Source organism: Meles meles, chromosome 21 (genome assembly GCF_922984935.1).
Source record: "Meles meles chromosome 21, mMelMel3.1 paternal haplotype, whole genome shotgun sequence".
Classification (NCBI taxonomy): domain Eukaryota; kingdom Metazoa; phylum Chordata; class Mammalia; order Carnivora; family Mustelidae; genus Meles; species Meles meles.
In genome coordinates this window covers 19,596,064-19,611,109 of record NC_060086.1, presented here as the reverse complement: position 1 = coordinate 19,611,109, position 15,046 = coordinate 19,596,064, and the positions used below count along the sequence as shown (strand labels likewise).

General features: G+C 47.2%; 1 protein-coding gene and 1 non-coding gene across 3 annotated transcripts; both read right to left on the bottom strand.

Annotated features, from left to right (window-relative positions):
- Positions 1–947: 947 nt before the first annotated feature.
- Positions 948–1,066, bottom strand: LOC123934281. Its single transcript, XR_006816764.1, has one exon. It is a non-coding gene; the product is annotated as a small nucleolar RNA SNORA32 (small nucleolar RNA).
- Positions 1,067–10,893: 9,827 nt separating this feature from the next.
- LOC123934214 (apoptosis-associated speck-like protein containing a CARD) lies at positions 10,894–12,664 on the bottom strand. 2 transcript variants are annotated; one of them, XM_045994250.1, is made up of 3 exons: positions 12,340–12,662; positions 12,008–12,061; positions 10,894–11,658 (listed from the first exon to the last, which is right to left on the bottom strand). In XM_045994250.1, exons 1-3 carry the CDS (start codon positions 12,608–12,610, stop codon positions 11,402–11,404), a joined length of 582 nt encoding a protein of 193 aa, XP_045850206.1. In that variant the 5' UTR covers positions 12,611–12,662; the 3' UTR covers positions 10,894–11,401. The 2 variants fall into 2 exon arrangements, with proteins under 2 accessions (XP_045850206.1, XP_045850207.1); XM_045994251.1 differs by lacking the exon at positions 12,008–12,061 and having other exon boundaries at positions 12,340–12,664.
- Between the last annotated feature and the right edge of the window lie 2,382 nt (positions 12,665–15,046).

Here is a 15,046-nt window from a genome sequence, read left to right as displayed (position 1 = left end):
GTATTCAGATTGACAGTTTTCAGATTAGCCAGCACATAGCTAGCCAAATTGGATCTTTGGGACCTTTGGGGTGGAGTGTGTACCTATTTCATGGCAGAGGTTCTATGGCCTCAGGAGTCAGGAGAGGCAGGAGATGGAGTGCGTGGGTTATTTGGCTCTCAGAATCAGAAGATGGTAGAGCCAAGGTTGAGGCCTAGTCTTAGGAATTTTCATTTCTTAGCATTTGGTTCTGAGATCACTGTTCTTAAAGGGGACAAAATGCTATCCCAAAACCTTCATTTGCTTAGGTCTTTTTTTTTTTTAATTTAAAGCCAGTAATTTTTTTTTGAAGATTATTTATTTGACAGACAGAGATCACAAGTAGGCAGAGAGGCTGAGAGAGAGGAGGAAGCAGGCACCCTGCTAAGCAGAGAGCCCGATGTGGGGCTCGATCCCAGGACCCCGAGATCATGACCCGAGACTAAGGCAGAGGCCCAACTCACTGAGCCACCCAGGTGCCCCTAAAGCCAATAAATTTTTATTTGAGGAGTTTTTACATGTGATTCCTTCCGCTGCCAGTCGCTGCCAATCACCATAGTTCCTCCAAAGTCAGAATCATAATCTTGAAAATAACCCTTTTAAAAAGATCTTGATCAATACACAGTTGTCACTGTTGCTCCTGTATAATAGGAACATAAAGTAAGGTTCCATTTCCAGAGATGATCATGTAAACTGAAGCCAGCCTGCCTCTACTAAATCTGTAATATTACAAGTTGCATGGTTGTTAGCAATACAGAAGGATTTAGCAAAGGACATCTGCAAGAGTAGAGATCTAGGCATGCACTGTTCAGTATACTAGCTGTGTATGGTCAGATGAGAATCAGAAATTACGACCAAATCACATATGGCTTGTGTTAAGTTTATACTGGACAGTGCTGATCTAGGCAATGGAAGTAGAACAGTTGATTAAATGTTCCCAATAGGCTGAATTCTAGCAAAGTAGCAGAAGACGTAGTGGGAAGATGTTTTTTATGGTTGTGTCCACAGCAAATGCGAAACAGCGTTCTCAAAGCCTTGGTTATGACTATCATTTGCTTAGGTCTTAAAGAGGTTGCTAAGTTTGAGGGAAGAGGGTTGGGAGTGAGTTGATGGTAAGAAGAGAGAAGGTTAGCTGAGAAAGGAAGGTAGAGGTAGGTAGCTCCTTGTAGTTCAAGGTGAGTGCTCCTCTGCCCATTTTCCTTAAGGTGGGGCTTGGGTAGGAGCTATAAGGAGACAGTGTGTTGCTTCCTATCCTGCCTAGACTTAGGGCCGAAGTCACAATATTTTGAGATTTTAGGAGGGTGTTGGAGATAAAGGGTAGGGCTAATGAGTTAAAACCTTATACATTTCCCCTCTGCTTTACCATATGGCTTTCCTGACTCCCAAAATCTTTTTTTTCCCCCCAGCTGTCAAGTCTTGAGTTTCGAAGACTTGCTTTACCTGTTAGAAGCCTAGCTTGTGGAGTTCCTGGGACTCTTCTTTGGGAGGTGCTTTCCTCTCTGTTGAAGGTTGTCAAGTGTGTTGAAGGTGTTCCATAGAGAAGGATGCTTCAAATCTGGTGACAAGGCAGGGAAGGGATTGCCTTGTAAAAAGTAGTAGTTACTTTACTCTCCCTACTGAGTAAGGGTGCTTAGTAACCAAGAGTAGATTGAGAATGGCTGAAGTTCTTCCAAGCAATCCTTTGGTTTGGCTGTTGAATTTGGTACATGTGAGAAGCCCTCATTTAGAGCCAAGGATGTGGCAGTTCTTTTTGGTGTGATCAGGCTGCCTTTACTGTTGCTTTTTTTTTTCTTTAAGGTTTTATTTGACAGAAATCACAAGTAGGCAGAGAGGCAGGCAGAAAGGGGAAGCTGGCTCCCCGCTGAGCAGGGAGCCCCATGCGCAGGGCTCCATCCCAGGACCCTGGGATCATGACCTGAAGGCAGAGGCTTTAACCCACTGATTTCTTTGATCTGCTGTTTCTTTGATCTCTTTGCTTAAATGATTGGTTTGAATGACATGATATCTCTGAGAAGTTTGTTTCTGTTTCACCTAATAGAGTTCTAGTGTTAGGGTTCAGTTGTGGTTCCTGGATCCCTGCTGCAGGGGGTGAAGGAGGTTGGAACTCCTTGTGAATTTGATTACTGACTTGGGACTGTTAGTATTACAGTTTTAACATCCTTGAAAGGGCTTAGTGATTGGCCTTGCTTTTTTTTTAAAAAAAAGATTTTATTTATTTATCTGACAGATCACAAGTAGGCGGGGGGGGGGAGCAGACATACTCCCCCCCCCCCCCCCCCCCAGCAGAGAAAGGAAGTAGGGTCAGATGTCTGACTAACGGGTGAATTGGTCTGGGGGCTTTTCCAGGACAGTGGATGAAGGTGGAAATACCAGCAGAGGGAGTTGGTTGGTTTGGTTCTGAGCAGCTTGTTCTGGTCTCAAGCACATTGGTGAAAAATACGAGACCTGTGCGCTTTTGGAATTTGGACCCTTTCTGTTTGTTGGGTTGCCTTGTAAAAATAGCCTGGCCAGGGATAAGCAGTAGCTGGTCCTGTTTTCTCTCACTGGTGAGCATTTTAGATTTTTAGTCCTTTGTTTTCTAACGAATACATTAATCTTACTGAAGTATTGAAAACAGCCTCCTGTCTTGAAAGCACTAGGTGTCTTAACAATTTCGGATTGAGATCAGCAGGCTAAAGAAGAGAGGAAGGAGTTTGGTGGTGGTTGGAGAGAGGTCTGTAGACCTCTGCTGCAGGTCTGTTTGCTGCCTCCTTTGATTTAGTTCTTGGCTAGGGTCCAGACCCCATGAGACAATACATCTTTATTTCTGTGTATTTCTTCACAGTCCACTGGATTCTCTTGTTCCTTGGTGATCTGCTATGGATCTGGTCACCAGATCTCGTTTCCACCTAGTATGCAAGAGAACCTACACAAGTATTAGCTGGGGGAATCCATCAGCAACCATTCCTGCCCATTTTTTTCAGAACTTCCTTTGAGCCCTCAGTACTTAGCCTGTTTCCTCTAATCTTTATTATTTTATTTTGTTTATTATTTTTTAAAGATTTTATTTGACATAGAGTGAGAGAGGAAATATAAGGAGGGGGGAGTGGGAGAGGGAGAAGCAGGCTTCCTGCTGAGCAGGGAGCGTAATGCGAAGCTCCATCTCAGGGCCCTGGGATCATGACCTGAGTTGAAGGCAGACCCTTAGTGACTGAGCCCTGGGTGGCTCAGTGGGTTAAGCCTCTGCCTTCGGCTCAGATCATGATCCCAGGATCCTGGGATCGAGCCCCGCGTCGGGCTTTCTGCTCGGCAGGGAGCCTGCTTCCTCCTCTCTCTCTGCCTGCTTCTCTGCTTACTTGTGATCTCTGCCTGTCAAATAAATAAATAAAATCTTTAAAAAAAAAAAAAAAAAAAAAAAAGATTTTATTTATTTGACAGAGATCACAAGCAGAGAGGCAGGCAGAGAGAAAGGGGGAAGCAGGCTCGCTGCTGAGCAGAGAACCTGATGTGGGGCTCGATCCCAGGACCCTGAGATCATGACCTGAGCTGAAGGCAGAGGCTTTAATCCACTGAGCGACCCAGGCTCTCCTTAAAATTTTATTTTTAAGTAATCTCTACACCCAGTGGGGGGCTTGAGTCCCCATGCATCGGGAGTCACATGCTCTTCTCGTTGAGCCAGCTCAGGTGTCCTTCTCATTTTTAACTTAGTATCTTGAAATAATTTTAGACTTAGAGGAAGAATTACAAGACTTTGAGAGAGAAAGTGAGCATGAGAAGGGGGAGGGACAGAGGGAGAAGCCAAAGGAGAAGCAGACTTCCTGCTGAGCAAGAGCCTGATGGTGGGACTCTACTCTCTGGGACTCCAGGATAATGACCTGAGCTGAGGGCAGTCGCTTAACCAACTGAGCCACCCAGGCGCCGTATTTATTAAATTTGTTATAAGTTGTTTCACCTCTGTGAAATTCTTAAAAGATTTTATTTATTTGACAGAGATTACAAATAGGCAGAGAGGCAGGGAGAGAGAGGGAAGTAGGCTACCTACTGAGCAGGGCTCCCTGCTGGATCACAGAGGACCCTGAGATCATGACCTGAGCCGAAGGCAGAGGCTTTTTTTTTTTTTTAAAAGGTTTTATTTATTTGACAGAGAGATCACAAGTAGGCAGAGAGAGAGGAGGAAGCAGGCTCCCCGCGGAGCAGAGAGCCCGATGTGGGACTCGATCCCAGGACCCTGAGATCATGACCTGAGCCGAAGGCAGCGGCTTAAACCACTGAGCCACCCCAGGGGCCCCTGAAATGCAGTCTTCATGGTGCTGATACATAAAAGCCAAAGTAGTTAAGTCAGGTGGATGTGAGCCAACACATTGGACTTTCTGGGCTTGTAGAAATTATTGGGACCTAAAACTCCTGGTGTTAGTAGTTAGAAAAGCTTTTTTTTTTTTTTTTTTTTTTTTTTTTTAAAGATTTTTATTTATTTATTTGACAGAGAGACATCACAAGTAGATAGAGAGGCAGGCAGAGAGAGAGAGAGGGAAGCAGGCTCCCTGCTGAGCAGAGAGCCCGATGCGGGACTCGATCCCAGGACCCTGAGATCATGACCTGAGCCGAAGGCAGCGGCTTAACCCACTGAGCCACCCAGGCTTTTTTTAAAATTTGACAGCAAGAGCAGAACACGAGCAGGGTGTGAGTAAGAGGGAAAGCAGGCTTCCTGCTGAGCAGGGAGCCTGATGCAGGGCTGGATCCCAGGGTGCTAGGATCATGACCTGAGCCAAAGGCAGACGCCTAACAACTGAGCCACCCAGGCACCCCTTGAAAAGGTTTTGGAGGGTGTTCAATCTTAAAATTCCTGGTACTGAAGCAGGAATAGATGAGGAAAGTACTTACGAGCAGGAGTTTGGGTCTGGAAACAGTGCTCCTTGCTGATAGTGCTTTTTGCTGTTGGACAGTGGCTTTTGTCCCTAAATTTTGGGGCTGTAGTGCCAGAGAGAAGGGCTTTTTAAACTTTTTTTTTTTATTTAGAGTGTGTGCAAGTTTGGGGGGAGAGCAGAGGGAGATGGAATCTTAGCAGCCTGCTCAGAGAATGGAGACCATGACCCTGACAGACCTGAGCCAAAATCAGAGTTCGAAGACACTGATGCCCAACTGAGTGTGTCACGTAGGGACCCCAGAGAGAAGGGCTCCTTTAACAGAAGAGTTGAGAGCCACTCGTGTGACAAGTAAAGGCAGGAGAGGAGCTGAGACTATCCTTGGGTTAAGGGTTTTGGATTCTTTGTCCTGCAGTGGGACCCAAATTAGCTGGTTAATTTTTAATAAGGGTGAGTGGGATGGGAAAGGAAAGGGGAAGAGAACAGGAGCCAAGCCTTCCAGGTAGCATTCTGCACGCGTGCCTCAGGGTGGCAGTGTTGCACAGCTACACCAATAATACCCTGTAGCTTTCACTGCCTGTGACCCTAGGGTTCAACTGCCACCCCTTAAAGGAGTGAGGGTTTCTGTGTATTTTTTTTTTTTTTCCCCAGAGTTGGAGAGAAGGCTGGCCTATTCTCTTTACTGTCTCCCTGAGTAAAAAAAGCACATGCACATCCTGATAGGGAAAGGCCTCTGCAAACCTCAGACAGATGGTGGAGCCAGATCCCCTCCAGCAGTGTGTCTTAAGTTGAACACATGAATCATTTGGGAATTTTGTTAACATCTGGATTCTGACTCACTGTGTAGATCCAGGTGGGACATGTTCTCTGGCCGTGTTCATGTTGCTCCTTCAACTATATGCTAAGATCCATACCTTCTAACTTTCGCAGAGATTCCTTTTCTGCTGTTTCCCTGTACCTTTCCTGTGAAGAGCTTGGCTCTGTAAAACTTTCTATATAAATGGTGCTAGTTAGGAGTTAAGCTAAATGTCACTTTATGAAAGGTTGGGTCCTGCTTACAGATTTTTGTTCTAATTAGCACAGGCTTAGCCAGCATTAGCTCTTGTTCTTTTTCCCCCCTTTTTTATTTTTTTAGAAAGATCTATGGGGCACCTGGGTGGCTCAGTGGGTTAAGCGTTTGCCTTCAGCTCAGGATCTCTGGGTCCTGGGATCAAGCCCTACGTTGGGCTTCCTATTTGGCAGAGGGAGCCTGCTGCTCTCCTGCCCCTCCCCACTGCTCCTCCTCTCTCAAGTAAAAAAATTTTTTTAAAGATTTTTTTTTGTAATTGACACAGGGAACACAACCAGGGGGAGTGGGAGGAGAAGCAGGCTTCCCACTGAGCAGGGAGCCCAATGTGGGGCTTGATCCCAGTACCCCAGGATCATGATCTGAGGGTGAAGACAGATGCTTAAGGACTGAGTCACCCAGGTGCCCCAATAAATAAAATCTTAAAAGATATCATTTGTCAGAGTTGGGGGGGCACAGCAGGGGGAGCAGCAGGCAGAGAAGTGGCTCCTTGGTTCTTGTTCTTTTTAAAAATTCTTTTCTGGTGGGGCGCCTGGGTGGCTCAGTGGGTTAATGCCTCTGCCTTCGGCTCAGGTCATGATCCCAGGGTCCTGGGTTCGAGCCCCGCATCAGGCTCTGCTCCGCACGGAGCCTGCTTCCCTTCCTCTCTCTGTCTGCCTCTCTGCCTACCTGTGATCTCTGTCTGTCAAATAAATAAATAAAATCTTTTCTGGTGATAGAATAACAGGCATGGTACTGGGTAGGGCATATTCAAATTTGCAAGGGGGTCAGTAATACTATTTTTTTTTTTTTTTTAAGATTTTTATTTGTCAGGGGGAGCCTGGGTGGCTCAGTGGGTTAAGCTGCTGCCTTCAGCTCAGGTCATGATTTCAGGGTCCTGGGATCGAGTCCCACATCAGGCTCTCTGCTCAGCAGAGAGCCTGCTTCCCTTCCTCTCTCTCTGCCTGCCTCTCTTGTGATTTCTCTCTGTCAAATAAATAAATAAATCTTAAAAAAAAAAAAAAGATTTTTATTTGTCAGAACGAGAGCATGCACAAGCAAGGGGAGTGGTAGGTAGAGGGAGAGAAGGAGGCTGGAGCAAGGAGCCTAAAGTGGGATTCCATCCTAGGATCCTGGGATCCTGACCTGAGTGGAAGGCAGATGCTTAACCAACTGAGGCACTGAGCCATCCCCCCCCTTTTTAAATAAGATCTTTAATTATACCCAATATGGAGCTCAAACTTAAAACCCTGAGATCAAGAGGCACATTTTCCACCAGCTGAGCCAGCCAGGTACCGCTGTTCTTGTTCTTTTTTCAGTCTTACGATGCTTGGAGATGAGAGAAAAATTTGATGAGAGAAAAATTTGATTCCAGTGTTATTTATGTTAAGTCATTGGGGAGCTCAAGAACAAAAACATCCTAGTGGAGATATTTGGACTAAAGTGTACTAGTTATGGACCAGTTGCTGTTATCCCTACTTTATAGATGGAGATGCTGAGGCACAAACTGGCCTTAAGGCTCTTAACTGATGTAAGTAAAGCAGGGATTTGAGTTGATATCCTTTGGGTGTAGAACTATCTTTGACCACTATGTTGTGCTGTGCTTAAAGACTTTGGTAGAATTCAGTTCTCCTGGGGTACCTTGGGTGGTGTAACTAGTTGGTTAAGCGTTTGGCTCTTGCTTTATGCTCAGGTGATCTAGGATGGAGCCCCCAGCTGAGCCCTGTGTCAGGCTTTGTGTGTACTGTGGAGTCTGCTTCAGGTTCTCTTTCTTGCTGTCTCTGTCCTGGTTGTGCTGTCTTTAAAAAATGAAAGAAATACTACAAAAAGGAAATTCAGTTCTCCCATGCTTCTCCCCTTCCCCCAATCATCTCCTCAAGGGAAAAAGGCCCCCCCATATTTTAACCTAGGGAACAGTTTATTAGAGCCATTTCTTTTTTTTTTTTAAAAGATTTTTATTTATTTATTTGACAGAGAGATCACAAGTAGGCAGAGAGAGAGAGGAGGGAAGCAGGCTCCCTGCTGAGGAGAGAGCCCGACATGGGGCTCGATCCCGAGACCCTGGGATCATGACCTGAGTCGAAAGCAGAGAGAGCCATTTCTTTTGCTTCAGGACTGCATTGGTTTTTGTAACTGACTTTTTTTTTTTAAGATTTGATTTGTCAGCATAAGAAGGGCGAACAGCAGGCAGAGAGAGCAAGGAGCCTACTTAGGGACTCAATCCCAGGACCCTGGGATCATGACTCGAGCTGAAGGCAGACACTTTACTGATTGAGCCACCCAGGTGTCCTGTAACTGCTCTTTTAAGGTTAACTTGGCAAGAAAGTGTTAGCTAAGGCCTCATCATCTGAGAATCATCAGTTTTATGTGAAGTCTTATTTTTTAGAGATTTTATTTATTTGAGAGCAAGAGAGCACAAGCAGAGGGAGGAGAAGCAGGCTCCTGTCTGAAGCGGGCCTCTCTCCCAGGACCTGAAGGTAGGCTTAACTGTCTGTGTCACCCAGGGGCCCCTTAATGTGGAGTTTTTAAATTGTTGAGACACTGGAGATACATTTGTTCCTTTCTTTAAATGATCACCATTTGTTCCTTTTTTAAAATGATCACAATTTGTTCCTTTCTTTAAAAAGATTTTATTTATTTGACAGATCACAAGTAGGCAGAGAGACAGGTAGAGGGGGGAAGCAGGCTCCCTGCTGAGCAGAGAGCCCAATGCGGGGCTCGAACCCAGGACCTGAGATCATGACCTGAGCCGAAGGCAGAGGCTTTAACCCACTGAGTCACCCTGGAGCCCCCATTTATTACTTTTTGCATGCAAGACACTTAAGAGATTGAAAAGCTGCCCTTTTATTAGGGCTCAGTCCTATGTAAAAGACCAAAAAAGATTTGCTTTACCACAGCAATCCTGGGATATACCACAGGAACCCAGATAAAGGCATGCCTATAAGGCACTCTAGGACAGGTTTCAAGGTGTCCAGAGTTAAGGGACCAGCACATTTTAGGGAATGGAGTGTGAGCAAATATTGCTGGAATCATGGGATATGTTAAAGGAAGACAGGTTGGATGGAGTCTTAAAGGTTGGGCTGAAAGAGTTGAGGTGTCCTAATGTTAGAAGTAAGGCTGTCCTATCAGTTTTGGTCACTCCAGCCCTTAAAGGTAGACTAGAGGTGGAGAACCTGTTGTGGGTGAGACATTAGGTGTAAGCCAGGTGGCAGCAGTGAAGTTGAAAGAAGGTGGTTGCGTGTAAGTTGGAAGAGCTAGCATAGGCAACATTAGTCTTGAATGTTAGTCTGCTTTTTCTTTCTTTTTAGGAAGCTTCATGCCCAGCATGGGGCTTGAACTCAAACCCCAAGATCAGGAACCACACACTCCACTGACTGAGCCAGCCAGGCACGCCTGGATGTTAGTCTTAGAAGTCAGGTGGAAGAGCTAGCATCCCCAAGACTAAGTCTGTGCTTTGTTACATGTTAGGATGTATTGTTTGTTAGTTAAGGTGATACCATGTCAAGATACAGGAATGGTGAAAGGAAGACCAGTTTGGATATGGCAAGGTCCTTGCAGAGCATATGAGTGATAAAAGAACAACATTTCAGTGTTAAGTATGGAATGAGAGCGTGAGCATTTATTTTGTGGGGTGGCTGGCTAAAGAACAGTGAGCCTGGGGCGCCTTGGTGGCTCAGTTGGTTAAGTGTCTGCCTTTGGCGCAGGGGTCATGGGGCCAGGGTCCTGGGATCCAGTCCGGCATTGGGCTCCCTGCTCAGTGGGGAGCCTGCTTCTCTCTGCCCTGCCCATGTGTGCTCATGCTCTCAAATAAATAAAACCTTAAAAGAAATGATGAGGGACGCCTGGGTGGCTCAGTGGGCTAAAGCCTCTGCCTTCGGCTCAGGTCATGATCCCAGGGTCCTGGGATGGAACCCCGCATCAGGCTCTCTGCTCAGGAGGCAGCCTGCTTCCCCCTCTCTGCCTGCCTCTCTGCCTACTTGTGATCTCTGTCTGTCCAAAACAAACAAAAAAACTCCACAAACCCCCAAAACTTTAAAGTGTGTCTTTTTTTTTTTTTTTAAAGATTTTATTTATTTATTTGACAGAGAGAAATCACAAGAGAGGCAGGCAGAGAGAGAGGAAGGGAAGCAGGCTCTCCGCTGAGCGGAGAGCCCGATGTGGGACTCGATCCCAGGATCCTGAGATCATGACCTGAGCTGAAGGCAGCGGCCTAACCCACTGAGCCAACAAAAAACTGATGAGCCTACAGGAAACTGGTAGGGCTGATTGCTGCTTTTGGAAAGCTCTGCTTTCCTCCTGGAATCCCAAGTAGCATTAGGAGCAGTTACTCCCATGTGATAAGTGGGTGACCTTGTCTTACCTTGATGCTTTCTCTTGTAGCAAATTACCTGTTTTCTCCTGTTGCTCAGGTGATCCAATAGATGAGGATAGGGAAATTTTTTACGGACTCACAGTATTGTGCGTACACCCCTAAGGGAGTGTATGGGAAGCATAAACATGACATTTCTAGTTTTTGTGTCCTCTGGGTGAGGGAGTACACACAGCTTTGTTCATTGTGAACTGGGTGTCATTGTGAGTAGCACAGAACCACTCATGTACCTGCTTACCTGAATCCTCTGTGTCTGATGATCTGACCCCCTAAGACTAGGACACTGGGCTGGTATGCCTGCCCGTTGCTTTGCCTACCAAACCCTATCTTGCTTCAAAGCCAGGTAGACTTTTGGGTGCAAAGGGTAGGGAGGATGTAATCCTAGGATCCTGGCTCCCCAGCAGCCTTTGCAAAGGCTCCTTAAGTGCTGTTCTGGAGAAAAATCTATATCCCTCAAGGCAAAAATTCAACCAAGAGAATAAATGGATCCTAGAATAGTCTGTTTTGTGGGTAAAGTATAACCTATAACACCCTCCAGGTGGGTGGCAGGGCGCAGAGGGAGTGGTGAGGCTTGCCCAAGGCTGTGTTGGGGCCAGAAGAAACCCTAGGAGGATACTTGATTTCTTGTCCTCTTCTTTATTTAGAGGATACTCTGTCTCTCCCTCTGAAAAGTGTTCTAATTTTACAATTTTTTTTTCCTAAGGAAAAAGTGAAAGCGAAGCCACGTAGACCCCTCTGTTGTCAAATACCTGACAAAGTTGGCCTGTTAGTTCCAGACCCTTTGCACATATGTTTGCACATATGTTTTAGACCTTGGCCCCAGGGCCAACTTGGGTGGCACTGGAGGAGCTGCCAGATGGTAAATGAGAGGGGCCAGCCTGGGGTGACCGTGAGGGTAAAGTGGGGAACCTGCTGCCCTGGGAACAGGCAGTGAAAGTAGAGCTTTGTTCGGCCTCTGCACTCTTTACCTCTGTAGCTTAGCTCTGCCTGTGCTTCCAGGCTTGAAGTAGGAAAAACACACAAGTACAAGCTGGCTTTTCATATATTGTATATAAAAAAGTCAAGATTTGGGTGAGTATACTGGAACCGTCCCGGCTTCTGTGTGGGGCTGCTGCTGCGGGAGACACCTCAGCTTTTCTCCAGGTCTGCCACCAGGTAGGGGTGGATGTTCCTCAGGGTCTGAAGGAGCAGATCTTTGCAGGTCTTGTCCCAGGCTGGAGCAAAGCTGAAGAGCTTCCTCATCTTCATTGTGTTGGTGGACTCCGCCCGCACGGCCTCGTACTGCGCGTCTGACAGGACCTTCCCGTACAGGGCGTCCAGCACCCCTTCCACGTCTGTGACGCGCGCGATGAGGGCTGCCCGGTGCTGGTCCACAAAGTGCAGTGCTGTGGGCAGAACAGAGAGCCGCTGAGCCAGTTCCCCAGTTCCCCAGGGTGGGTACGGGCCTCTGTCCCAGCACTGCTTGCTTCAGAAATTGCTCTAACAAAAGGGGTGGGGCTCAAGGTGGGCAGCCCACCCACACTACAGATACAGTGGGATGAGTAGAACTTTGTTTCTCTTTCCCTCCTGCCAGCCGCCCTCCCACAAATGGGTGGCCCAAGGAGTGTGTAGGTGGGTGGGCAGGGTGGGCCCAGACTTGCTCCCTTTGTTCCTGGCTGTGGGACACAGCTGCTGTGTTTCAGGCTGATGGGGTGTGATGGGGTGTGGCTGAGAGGTTGGGAGTGGAGGCCTCACCTGGCTTGGTTCCAGTCTGGTGATCCTGGATCCCAGCAGGCCCTGGAGCGGGGCCTATAAGAAAATTAGTCAAGTGGTCCTTCTTCCCGTCTTAACATATCTTTGGTCTCTCTGGGGTTAGGGGCCCCTTGGTCTGGAAGCCAAGTTCAGGGCCAAGCACAGGAAACCTCCCTTCCCAGCAGGAGAAGCTTTTGTAATTTTAGAGGGTAGGAGGAACAGGAAGTGAAAGAGCCCGAGGGGCAAGTGTTGGGGTGGGGGCTGGTGCAGTGAGGGGGTATAGGAGGTGGCCCAGCCGTCTGGGCCCCTGCAGAGTGTGTAGGGGGCGTGCTCACCTTTGCACTTGATCCGCAGGTCCTCTGCTGTCTCCTGCATGCCAATCTCACGCAGCACAATTATGGTGAGCTCTGCGCTGTACTCTTCCAGATAGGAAGAGACGAGCTTGTCTGTGAGGTCAATGGCATCCATGGACATCAGTGTCCCCCGTGGGATGCGCCCATAGCCTTCGCGAAGGGGCACTGAAAGTAGCTTCAGCTTGAACTTCTTGAACTCGTCTGCAGTCAGGTTCTCCAGTGCATCCAGGATGGCGTCGCGAGTGCACCCCATGGCTCTGGGGTCCTCTGCTGCTCTCGTTCACCCAGGATGTGTGCAGACCAGGAAGTTGGCTCTGGGGCGGGACCTGGAACTCCCCGCCTTCTCCTGATTCCCGCCTTTGCCCCAGCCCATTGCCCTGTAGTACAGGGCACCCTGACTATCCCATTGGTTCCCACCCACCAAGGTCTCCAGACTCAATAGCTTGACCGTCGGGGGGCGCCCAGATTGCATCCTGCAGCTGATGTGTAAGGGTGGGACCAGGAAGATGCCACAGAGGGGCTTATAGGGTAGTGCCTGCATCTCCAGGCTTGCAGTAATTACCACAGACCAGGGGAACCTGGTTTATTGAAGTGCCAAGGTTTAGAATCTTGAAGTTCTAGAACACTATAATGTCCAAATTTCCTTGAACCTTAGCATCCAGTCTCACAAGTCATAGAATCTTAGAATCATAGAATCCTAACAGCCAGAACCATGTAGCTTACCAAATTCCACATAGTGGGAAGAAAAGAGATGTAAAAAAAAGGGTAGAGGGCATCTGGGTGGCTCAGTTGGTTAAAGGTCTGCCTTCAGCTCGGGTCATGACTCCAGGACCCTGGGATGGGCTCCCTGCTCAGTAAGGAATCTGCTTATCCCTCTCCCTCTGCCCCTCACCCTTGCTCATGCATGCTTGCTCTCTCCCTCGCTCTCACTCAAAACTTCACACGACTTTTTTTTTTAAAGATTTTGTTTATTCATTAGAGAGAGAAAGTATGAGAAGCAGGGAGGTCAGAGGGAGAAGCAAACTCCCTGTGGAGCTGGGAGCCCCGTGCACGATTCAATCCTGGGACTCCGGGATCATGACCTAGGCCAAAAGCAGTTTTTTTTTTTTTCACTTTTTAAAAATTTTTCAGTGTAACAGTATTCATTGTTTTTGCACCACACCCAGTAAAAAGCAGTTGTTTAACCAACTGAGCCAGCCAGGCACACAAGTTGTGTACTTTCTCTGCCTCGGTTTCCTTATCTGTGAAATGGTATCATAACACTCACTTAACCACTTAATAAATATTCCAGCATAACATGGGGTACCTGATGGCTTCTGAAACCTTGCTAGATACTTCCTGGGACAACGAGGATTTGGTCCCAGCAGCTGAATTTCTGGGGGAAATGATAATGAGATACTTGTGAAACTTCTTGACTGGAGGGAAAGTTATGGGTGCAGAGCCACTCTGGGCCCAGAGGGCTTTATGTAGAAGAGCAAGTGAAATGTGGCATGAGTAGGCATTGGAGCCCAAGCTGCGCCCAGAATCCTTAACTTGCCTTTAACATGTCTGGGAAGGCCCTGCTGGTCTGGCCCCCGTGAACCTCAGCAGACTTGTCTTGTGCCACACCCTGTTCTCCCTCCATCTCTGAGTTTCAACCACACTGTCCTCTCAGTTCCTCAAATGTGCAACACTACTTTGCTTCCCAAGTCTTTTTTTGGTTTTGTTTTTTAAAGATTTTATTTCAGAGAGAGCATGGTGGTGGACAGGCAGAGGGAGAAGTGGACTCCCCGCTAAGGAGGGAGCCTGATGTGGGACTCTGTCCCAAGATCCTGGGATTATGACCCCAGAGGAAGGCAGACACTTAACCTACTGAGCTACCCAGGTGCCCCTCTCCAAGCCTTTCAACATGTTCCCTTGACCTGAGAATCTCTTCCCTTACTCTTGGCCTGCTAAATTCTTGAGACTTTAGGTTTCCAGTTAAGTGTCACTTCCTCTGGCCAACCAGGTTTAGAATTCCTCCAGGACTAGTTCATAACACCTGCTCTCATAGCAATTGTGACTGGATTGTAACTACGTGGATTTGCTTGGCATTAGTCTTCACTGCCAGTCTGTAAATTGTGCCTGTCCAGATCATTGTTGTATCCACAACATCTAGAACAAGCCTATGGTGGAATCAGAAATGAGTGAAGGGACCTTGTGGGAAGCAAATCATGAGAGACTTAACTAAAGAGAGGAATGTTGATGGAGAGAGGTGGGTATTAAGGAGGGCATGTGTTATAATGAGCACTGGGCATTACATGTAAATGATGAATTGCTGAACTGTGCTCCTGAAACCAATATTGAGCTATATATCAACTAACTAGAATTTAAATTAAAAAACAACAACGAAGGCACCTTGTGGTTCAAGGGAGGATACCAGTAACTGGAGGGCATTGTTTACATACAAACTTTCAAAGAGGCAACTGCCAGGAGCTAGAAGATTGGGCTTGAAGCTATATAGTGTCTAGTTTGAATCTGGGCTCTCCTTCCTAGGTGGGTATTGGGAACCCATTTTTCCAGTTCAGCTGGGTTGTAGCAATCACCATGCCTTTTGCTGATGTGCTCCTGACGTCCATCAGATGGACATCTGATATCCATCTGATTTATTGGACATCCATCGCCCATCAGAATGTGAGCTCAGTGAGAGCAGGGACCTTGTCTGTCTTGT